Raw genomic sequence first — 11333 nt, forward strand, 5'->3', positions numbered from 1 at the left:
AAAATGCATTGAAATCGCACATTTTCACCATTCCGGACCCGTATCTCAGTTATGCATGGATGGATTTTGTTCAAATTTGGTACATACATTAAACATAATAGGACCTTGATGCACGTCTTTTTTTTCGGATCAAGTTCGAAATGGCCGACTGGCGGCCATTTTGTTAAAGAATTCAGTTCTGGATCCGTATCCAAGACATGTCTGGATTGATCAAGTTCAAACTTCACACACACATGGTACATCATGTCACAATTAGATATGTGCATTTGTTTCATGATCTGCTTAACAATAGCGGAATGATGGCCATTTTAAGGCCGAAAATGCATCAAAATCACGTATTTTCACAATTCCAGAACCGGATCTCAGTCATGCATGGATGGATTTTGTTCAGATTTAGCACAATGTGTTGTACATATGCAGGTGCATTTCGGTCATGATCTGCTTTGAATGTATATGTCACTCAAATATGAACGGAACGGGGACGTGTCATTGACAATGACTTGTCTGTTTTTGGCAGTCTCATTTTATTCATCAACCATAGCTACAAAGTATAGTAACAAAACTGAATAGAAATGATGAAATTGATAAAAAACACTTAGACGAATAGATTAGTAATATGATGATGATTTATCTCTTGGGAGAATAAAGCAGTTTACATCAGACTCAAAAGTGAATCAAGGTTGTCAGTTTTTCTTTCTTTCAATTTAATTATATGGTGATATATTAAGGTGTTAGTATAACTATATAAACTATTTAAACAAATATTAAGGTGTTAGTAAAACTATATAAACAAAACAGCTTGGTTATATTGTATTTGCTTTATTTGAAGTGCACATAACCAAAAAGTGCATTTATGGTTTGCCCTGTCATTAAATATGAATTGTTGAACATAAACACATCACGGTCGTTTACATATGTGCATGTACTACTAATAGAGACAATATGGTATACTGTTTTTGTTCTTTTAGTAGTGTATATGCTTACGTAAATTGGAGGTGTTTCTGTTGTAAAAATGTGATTATTGGTTTATATGCGCTTATATTGGAGACCTCCTAATAGAGTAAATACAGTATAAATACAAATCTATAAACTGAACAGTTTTATTGAGTTATGAATCAGTGAGTCTAAATGGTTCAGCGTTAGTTTGATAAACTGAATTTCATTTAAAACACAATTCTGTGCTACTAATTGAGAAAATACGCCCTACGACTTTATGAATATTAATTCCCTTCATGAAGTCGCACTATAGAGGGTGCTAATTATGTGTACCTTGTCAATATTCCAATCTATCATGGTATTGACTTGTGTGTATATAATACAGAAACACAAGCATGTAAAATGGTTAAGACCTTAAAATTGAAGTTTTCCAGAATATGGTAACATATTACATTACTATAATTTTCAAGAGACAAATGTTTAATGAGTGATTTTCTTGGAAAATATATATTCTGTCTGGATTTTTCAAAGAATGTGAGACGCTAAATGATTCTTTTGATTAAATTACCAAATTGCTTAAAACATTGCTTTTAAAAAATGTTATTACACAAAGTAAAAAAAAGTGAAAGATTTTCTATATTGATAGCATGGGGGCGCTGTCATCACATGAGGGCATGTTTTGGATGTCAGATAGACATGACACAGTTGCACTCAAGTTAAATAATATAAGGGATTGTCTTTATCAGTTACTTTATTTAATAGTTTAATTTATCTTCTTTGTATTATTCTTCAGATAAAAAGCATCGCCACCAAGCCATTAACCATGTTAGCTCTACAGGCTCACTTCAAAAGTATAGTTCCTGTTCTACAATTTTTATAGACGATAGTACTGTTAGTCAGCCGAATCTTAAGTCCACCATAAAATGGTAAGCTTCATTGGATTTTACGGGGTATTCAATGGTAAATGTTTTTGTGTTTGTTCTATTAGATACACATCCTTAATAGAAGCACACTTATTCTTTTCGCCACCAGTTCCCTCACAAAATAGTCCCATTTATAGTCTGCACTTTCCTTCAGAAGATGGGAACAAAAATAGCCACATTTTTTGAGTAAAAACTGAAAATTGAATGAAATCTTGTCTGTTGGCTTCAAAATTAGGGTTCATTTCCAGAAATATTAACAAAATACAAGAAAAAAGTGCAGACAAATTTGGGTGGGAAAGTCTGTTAGTGAAAAGGTTGAAACCAATTGTATACTATATCATTAAAATATGACTTGTTTTGATCATATGACATGTTCTAATAGTGTAAATATGGTTTGTATACTGGATTTGTTGTTTTAACTATAAGGTAATGTTCTTTTCTCTCTGCAGCGTGGCACTTGCCATTTATTTTCATATCAAAAACAGAGAATCAGAATTAAGATTATTAGACATTTTTGACGAGAGGTTACATCCGTTAACAGTAAGTCCAATTCACTATCAGAAACTTGTTTGTTCAGTGTACCAGGCAGTACAATAAGGCAACCACGTAGTGACCAAATGCTAACCAGACTTCAATAGATTTCGTAGGATTGTCGGACAAATATGATTCTGAATTCTGAATTTGTTGTGATGACCGAATACAGATAGTTACCCTGCTGAATAGTTCCGAAGAGCCTTACTGTACAGTACATTTGTTTTATGACATCGCATTAATTTACCAAGAGGTTGTTTTAAATAAATGTATCTATATACTAACTGTCTCAGGCTTGCAGTTGCAATAACTAATTTTTTTCTGGTTACAGCGTGACAGTGTTACAGATGACTATGATAGACACGATCCGGAACATAAGCATATCTATAAATTTTTAAGAACCTTATTTAATGCGGCTCAGCTTACGGCAGAATGTGCGATTGTTACTTTAGTAAGTTTATCATCCCTTCTTTCGTAGTCGATGGTATGTTATATTGTCAAAAATAATGTAAAAGGTTAATGTCTCTCGTATACAAAAATAATCGCGTGAAGTACCACATTTTACATGACCTCAAATATATTAACTGAACAAGGACATGTACAAATAAAAAAAGAGTGCAGTAGATTTGGTATAGCTTACGGTACGATAACTGGTGACGTAATTTTTAAATGCAATTGAACCTTAAGTACTTTATACTGAAACTGACTGCACGGCTATGCTGTCAGCTCGGGTATGTTGATCAAAGTTTAACCCGCGGTCACACACTAAACAGTTCATTACCATAGCAACCCTCTTTTTTCATGCTTTGAGTGTTGATTTTGTAATTATTATTATATCCGATTGTACTGTAATTATGCAAACTTGTATACAATATTGTATTACGCTGAATATTTCAACATCATCGACTTTATACTGTGTAAAAGACATTTCAACACAATGTTCTACTCTGAAAGAAAGACATTTCAACATTAAGGTAGAAGCCTACTCATAAATTAAAATATCCAGAATTTGCATTAAACTGTACTCCAAGGCAATATAAGAATATTGACTTAAAAAAATTTGGGGTCACCAGAGAAATTGATGGTTGTAATTTAGTGGAAAGTCGCCATTTTGACACTATTATAATGCTTTTACCATAGATTCCTATGGCAGAGATATTATGCAATATCTCAAAATCTAGCCTGGTGACACAAGGTGATAAAATTATATATTGTTAATGAATGAGTATTTTTTGTAGTTCCAAATTATTTAAAAAATCTGGGTTTTAAAAAGTGTAAAAAAATGCAATTTTTCTTTAACATTATGTTCCATAGAATTGTTCTAAAAATAACAATTTTCAAATTTCTCAAAAAACTCAACTGTAACACACAATAATGCTATTTCATTGTACCATGGCACATTAGCTTCATGATTGTACATAATAAACAAATTAACATTGTCATGGGTTTTATGACCAATTTTGTCAATTTAGTAGGCTTCCACCTTAAGCTATATATAAAAAAAAACACACTTTAAAATCAAACCATTTAATTTTTGCGGCTGATTTTCTTCACACGCTCTTCACGCGTTACCCAGGAAATGACTAATTTATGTGATGTTGTATTTCTACAGGTGTATTTAGAAAGACTTCTAACTTATGCAGAAATTGACATATGTCCAGCAAACTGGAAGCGAATAGTCTTGGGTGCGGTATTGCTAGCGTCTAAAGTCTGGGATGACCAGGCGGTCTGGAACGTGGACTATTGTCAGATACTAAAAGATATTACTGTAGAAGACATGTAAGTATAAAGGCGATTTACTACAACGATTTTAATACTGTAAACCGCTTTAATATCGCGAGAGACCGCTTTTTGTGAATTTCGTAATTCAGGTGGAAATTGTAAAATTTTGTCCTAGTGAAAGTCAATGACTTTTGCAAAACATTGTCTTATGCGTTAAAATCTTGAAATCATGAAAGATGATTACCTTGTTCTTGACCGAGATACTTGTCCTGTTCATAAGAAAGACCATTATTTTCTGTATGTACAATTGTGATCATTACAAACTTGATTCCTTCTATTCTGTGAGTCTGCTTTCAACTATTACATTTCATATGGTGATCAGCCTAATTTATCGTAGTGGGACTACAAATCATGTTTACCCAATGAATGTTTTCTACTTTTGAATTGAATCTGCTTGATTGTAATGACAGGGTCCACAGCGTTGGGAAAATCCTTTGAAAGTCTTCGGATTTTTTTAAGGTCTGGAGAGTCTTTAAGTTGTTTTTAAATTACAGGAAAAATAAAAAAAATCTTTGAAAAGTCTTTAAATTTCTTCATAGTTATTAATTCATTTTAGAAAGGTTTTCTCCAGGGAACTACTATATCATCAGAACTTTGATGAGCTTTGGTGATGATGTTGGCCTGAATTAAAGGCCCAATTCACTTGCCCCGGGCAAGTGTGAATTGGAGGTGTGGCTATGCTAATGAGTGTTGTTAATCACTTGCATAGCCTATGACGCACCCTGTTTCAGCGGTCCAACATCACGTGACTTTGATTGACAGTAGTAATTATTCAAGATTAGTCGCGCATCCCTTTCCCTGGTTCATGTTTTTTACTTTTATCCGCCAAAATCTCAGCTCGTACACTATTTATTGTCATAAATACTACACACAGTCACTGCTGTGATATTCATAGTCACATGCATCCACTTTGGCGCGACATAATAGACATGTAAGTTCGAGAAAACACGTTTTTACTGGAGCTTGGCTGGAGCTGTTTACTACAGCGTAACAAGCAAGGAAATAATCCCTATTGTTTAGGAGCGTATTTATAGTATACCTGGGCCTTTAAGGGTCAAAATGTCTTGGGGGGGGGGAATACAAGAAAGTTTGGGAAAAGGTCTGGAAAAGTCTTGGAAATCATTTGGCTCTAGGTGCTATGGACTCTGACACCTGGCATGTAAATACATCTTGCTGTGTAAATATGATGTGAATTTCTTTTCATTTTTCACAGGAATGAGTTAGAACGAAAGTTCTTGGAGATGTTACAGTTCAACATAAATGTGCCGTCTAGTGTATACGCCAAGTACTATTTTGATCTCAGGTCCTTAGCAGACGCTCATGATCTAACCTTTCCTAGTGAACCACTCAGCAAAGAACGGGCGCAGAAGTTAGAGGTGAGTACTTTGAAGAAGAAGGTAAACAGATGCGGCAGGGGAATAAAATTATGTTTAGCTCTGTTATGGTACAGGACGTCAAACCTGTTCACATTATGTGTGCGTGTGGATACACAGTGACTTGTTGCCCATTTGGTCAAAATTATTGAATCAAACTAGAAATTACACAGAAAATGTTGGTGCTCAAAGAATTAAAGTGAGCTTATTCAGATTTGTTTATTTTGTGACAATTATCTTTATTAGTCCCCGTTCGGACACAGTCCGAAAACAGGGACTTATGTTTTGACCTTCGTGTGTCCGTGCGTGCGTGCGTCTGTGCGTGCATCCGGACCTGTATCTTAGAAATGCCTGGACCAATCACAATCAAACTTCACACATACATCATACATGATATTATACATATGCATGACAATTTGTTTCTTGATCTGATTCAAGATGGCCGAATGGCGGCCATTTTTGTGCTAAAAATCATCAAAATAAAGCATTTCTCGGCTGTTTACAGATAGATTTTGTTCAAACTTGGTATATACATTAGACATTATAGGACCTTGATCCACATTATTTTGTTTTATGATCTGATTCAAGATGGCCGAATGGCGGCCATTTTTGTGCTAAAAATCATCAAAATCAAGCATTTCTCATCTGTTTACAGATGGATTTTGTTCAAACTTGGTATATACATTAGACATTATAGGACCTTGATGCACACCATTTTTTTTTACGATCTGATTAAAGATGGCCGAATGGCGGCCATTTTTGTGCTAAAAAATCAAGCATTTCTCGGCTGTTTACAGATGGTTTTTGTTCAAACTTGGTATATACATTAGACATTATGGGACCTTGATGCGAATAATTTTGTTTTTAAAATAAGATTAAAAATGGCCGACTGGCGGCCATTTTGTTTTAATGAATATGGTTCTCGTGCCATATCTCTGACTTGCTTTCACTGATTATGTTCAAATTTTAAATATTCATTATACATCATGTCATAGATAGACAGATATATTGGTTTGACGATCCTATTCAAAATGGCCAAATGGTGGCCATTTTTGTGCTAAAAAATCATCAAATATCAAGCATTTATGGATGGATTTCGTTCAAACTTGGTACATATATTAGACATTACAGGTTCCTGATGCACATCATTTATTTTTCAGATCGGATTTAAAATGGCTGTCTGGCGGCCATTTTGTTTTAATGAATGGGCTTCTAGACCCATATCTCCGACTTGTTTTGACTGATTATATTCAAATTTTAAATATTCATTATACATCATGTCATAGATAAACAGATATATTGGTTTGATGATCCTATTCAAAATGACCGAATGGTGGTCATTTTTGTGCTAAAAAATCATCAAATATCAAGCATTTCTGGCATTTTGGATGGATTTCGTTCAAACTTGGTAGATACATTAGACATTACAGGTTCCTGACGCACGTCATTTTATTTTTCAGATTGGATTCAAAATGGTTGACTGGCGACCATTTTGTTTAAATGATTGGGTTTCTAGAGCCATATCTCTTAAATGCTTTGACTGATTATATTCAAATTTTATATATTCGATATACATCATGTTATATATATATATACATGTATTCAAAATGACTGATTTTGAATGCTGTTCCAGAGCAATATCTCTCAATATGGACAAGTACTTGTTTGACGATCAGATACAAATGTCAATCATTTTAATGTAAAAAATCATATTCCTGACATGGTTATATTCCAGCTATATTACTTTAAACAACACTATATATCTTAAATTTGATAACTAACGGGGACTGTGCCCATGCATGGCTTGTTAAACTCATATTTTAGTGATTTTTGTTTGATGTCTTTCGAAAACTGCTATTCAGATTGCTTTGACATGTGGTGCCTTGTAGTCACATTTGTTCATTTCAGGTCTGCGTCTACAGTTCTTTATATATGCATTGTCGATAATGGTCATGAAGGCAATATGTATTGAATACCTTGTCTGTCTGGCATTGATCTTGTCGTTAACAATTTCTTCTGTCAAATGGTGTCAAATCTTTCCCAATCTTTCCCAAACTTCGTTATATTATCAATCATTTTTACCTTGCCCGTACCATCAAAGATGGAAGGGAAAGGTATAATAAGGGAAAGATTTTGTCCGGCGTTGTCGTCGTTGTCGTCGTTAATAATTGTTATTGTGTGCATGATAACTTTACTAATTCTATTCCAAACTTCATCAAACTTGGTCACCTTGTTCATCAGTATAAAGTCTTCCCTGAGTTTGAACAACAGGTGTCCTGTATGAAAATATCATGCAAAAATTGAGAAAAACTGATAAAATATTTCGACTGTTTCTACTTGGCTGATCACTGGTGATACACATCAAAGGTCACTGATCTCAGTGGAAATATGCATTGTTGTATGTGTTCAATGAAGCAAATGATTTATCTTGTAATAATATCCTTGGTAATGTATCTCAGAATCCCTTACTGGGTTTCAAAACCAACTCATGGAGAGATTGCACAGTCTGATACACATTTGCAAACCTACCAATAAATCTTTACAGAAAACAAGATGTCAGAAAATCAATATATGCACTCCTATGAACTGGGTGCCAAACTTTGATCAAGATCTGAAGCTAATAGAAAATCTGTTTAGTTCAAAGTTATCAAATCAAAAACAATACATAAAAAATACATAAAAGCAAAACATTTCATCCACATTTTAAAAAGAAAATTGTTCTAAAATATATGTATTCTGTATTTGACAAACAGTTCATTCGACAAATGAAAACTCGCAGGAATATGTTTCAGCTATTAGAACAGAATGATAGAGTTTTTATAATACTAGTTTAAAAACTCACTTCAAACAAAGATTGCAGTGTTTGAAGATGTAGCTTCTCAGGAGGCAACAGTACTGTTGACTTCTCCCTCCACTGGACACCAACTAACTATTTAAAGCAGAGCTTGCAACATGATAGCTATTCATAAAGGGTGTTTTTTTTTTTTACTTTTCATATAATACAGTAGTCACACAATGAGGCAGTTCATATTTTTGACAGACACCTGTACAAAATACTTGGACAAAAGCCAGCTAAGATTTTCTGTTATCTTGCATGTTTTATGAATCTATTCACGTCTAAATGCAGCACAGTCTAAATGAGGCATTTGTTTTTATACTAAAATATCTGAATTACTTTGAATAAAGCTGGAAATTATGTCCCTTAAAATAATTAAACAAATAAGGCACCAATGTTTTTGTAAGATATTTACATCTTTAAAGGACATTCGGTAGACTGATTCCCCACTGTTAGTTCAACCCCAAAACTTTTTTGTATTCAAAATTAATTATGAAAATGTATATTTATATTGAAACAAACTATGATAAAGGGAATTATATTATATAACAAAGGGCAAGGTCACCAGAGTTCAACTATGATATAATCTTAGTGTTTGCCACGTATATTTTTGAAGATTTTGGTAAAAATGTGTCTTTTAAAATTTACATTGACTTAACATAGGCTGTAGTTGGTATGTCAAGAATGTCACTTAATGGCTTCACATTGATACAACTTCCAAATATGTTTATAAAAGACTATGTGGTGTTATGATGTTGCTGTTTTTCAGATAGTGCACCACTGTGGCCATGAATTTGTTTCCTATACCTACAGTTTGTATAAAGCGAAATCGTCAGCTGATTGGCTGTTTGCTTCAGGAAACCAACACTGTTGTATTGTCAGCCAATCAGTTGACAATAACGCTTGATAGGTGTAGGAAATCAATTCACGGTGCAAATCAACTTTGGCATTCAGACCGAGGTTTGAATATTTTTTTTTTTTTTTCAAATTTGCAGGCAATGTCAAGAATATCAGAAGACAAGTTCAAAGACATTGTCAAGGCCACTCTCAAACGATCAGCCAGCCTAGATGGGATTGTCCCACGGCGAAGTGCCGCAATATTGTCATGACAACAACTTGAGACCACTGTCCAAGCACATCTTTGTCAAGTGAATGTTATGTTATCTTGTCTGTTGTCAGCTGTATCTCTACTCACCAAGAATCCTGGAACATTCCATTTTATTGTAGGTGGGCCTTTGAGACTTGTCCCTCGTTTTAGTGCACCTTTCTGTCATTTTTAAAAAAAAATCAGATACCAAAGAAACGTGTCTTGAGGGTATTAGCAAATCATCACTAAGATGACATTTTACAAGACATCTGTCTCCATCATGAGACTGCACTAACCCTACCTGGATGAACAAAGTTATTTGTCAATATATAATTATGGAGCTATAAAGTCATGTGACATGTATTGACCAATAGAAGGGCATGTACTATAAGTCTAGCTTGTGATTGGATAATCTTTTAATATTCAGACAGATTTGATAATTTTGTTAAAATATTTTTGCTTAAATGTTGATTTGAAACTGTAAAAAATGATGAATTTTACCAAAAAAGTAAAAAGATTTCCCAGATTGATAATATCATGGCTGAAGAGTTACATCAATGTGCACAGTACGGTAGTGAACAATTATCAGACAGATTTGATAACTTTGTTGAAATATTTTGCTTGATTCGAAAGTGTAAAAAATGATGAATTTTACCAAAAAAGAAAGAGTTTACACCATTGTGCACAGTAGTGAACAATTATGAGAGTTTAATCGTGATACAATATACACTGGAATGTATTGTGAAAATGTGACCAAAACTTTTAAATGAAAAAATTAAATTTTTTTTTAATTTCTTTTAAAAAGAAATCATGTACTTGCTTGCAAATATAGAAAATATTTGCGATGACAGTGTTTTTGTTTTTTTTGTGTGGAAAGATTGACAATGATGTTGGAGAGATTTGGTGCTGAAACTGACAATGACAAATTTACATATTTTTTCCCTCTTTAGTTGTATGTTTTAAATTAAGTGTTTTTTTTAAAAACATTATTATGTGAGTGTAGTAGCGTCAATGTAACAGGTAGGTAGGTAGGTAGAGTTTAGTTATTTCATGATCATCTTTTGTTGTAAAACTGAAATTTTTATACTGATGCTTACATATCTTTTTTTTTAGTAATGAAAGCGGCTACTTTCGGCTACTTGTGATTTTTCAAAGCATCACAGTTGCCATGGCATTATGTTTGATGTGTTTCCCGTGCAACATGAACAATGCTTGTTAAATACATTATATGTTTATTCAAAAATGTGAAAGCGCCATGTATGCGCATACTGTGGCATATCAATTGTGTTTGACAACTTTTTGTTTTGCCTTTTGCCAAGTACCTCCTCTACCGTTATACACTTGTAAGTGCAAAAGCCCATGATGCAATATTCTTGGATAAATGTTGTGTGTCTATTTCATGTTTTCGTTTGACAAGCATTTTATTTATACCGTATATTTGATCATGCTACTCGAATTCTCGTGGATGGCGGGACAGCAGCTCAGTAACATCACTTGACGCAGTTTTTGGATATCTAAGATCTTGGATATGTACTCAGTAATTACAATTTAATACGAGGCTGCATGAACAAAAATAAAATAAAACAATTACGACAATTTAAGAATTGAAAATGTTTTGCAGACGGAAAGTTCAATGTGTAATCGTGGGGATTAATGTGAAAGTCTAAGTATGTGAATGTCATGATTTATGTGAAATTTCGTGTCGTCACAACTACTGATCAATATTGTGGTTGCTTAAAGCGAGAAGGACGTCACCTGCGCACGTGCGGGAATTGAGTTCCAAGCGAAGATAACAACGCACACTAAAAACGCAAAGACTCATGGGTAGACGCTTTCTTGTAAACAGTGACACGCTATGCCCATCT

The 11333-nt window shown here is 33.8% G+C and overlaps 1 protein-coding gene across 2 annotated transcripts in view; it reads left to right on the top strand.

The window, feature by feature from the left end:
* Nucleotides 1–11079, top strand: part of LOC100377680 (cyclin-Y-like protein 1-B) — a 35248-nt gene extending 24169 nt beyond the window's left edge. For both annotated transcript variants that reach the window (XM_078010995.1, XM_006819038.2), the window contains 6 exons: nucleotides 1730–1862; nucleotides 2309–2399; nucleotides 2722–2841; nucleotides 4003–4169; nucleotides 5386–5548; nucleotides 9377–11079. In XM_078010995.1, the coding sequence (XP_077867121.1) occupies nucleotides 1730–1862; nucleotides 2309–2399; nucleotides 2722–2841; nucleotides 4003–4169; nucleotides 5386–5548; nucleotides 9377–9490 (788 nt within the window). In that variant the 3' untranslated portion in view covers nucleotides 9491–11079. The remainder of the gene's footprint in view (nucleotides 1–1729; nucleotides 1863–2308; nucleotides 2400–2721; nucleotides 2842–4002; nucleotides 4170–5385; nucleotides 5549–9376) is intronic.
* Nucleotides 11080–11333: the final 254 nt, after the last annotated feature.

Source organism: Saccoglossus kowalevskii, chromosome 22 (assembly GCF_978046115.1).
Source record: "Saccoglossus kowalevskii chromosome 22, keSacKowa6.1, whole genome shotgun sequence".
Lineage (NCBI taxonomy): Eukaryota > Metazoa > Hemichordata > Enteropneusta > Harrimaniidae > Saccoglossus > Saccoglossus kowalevskii.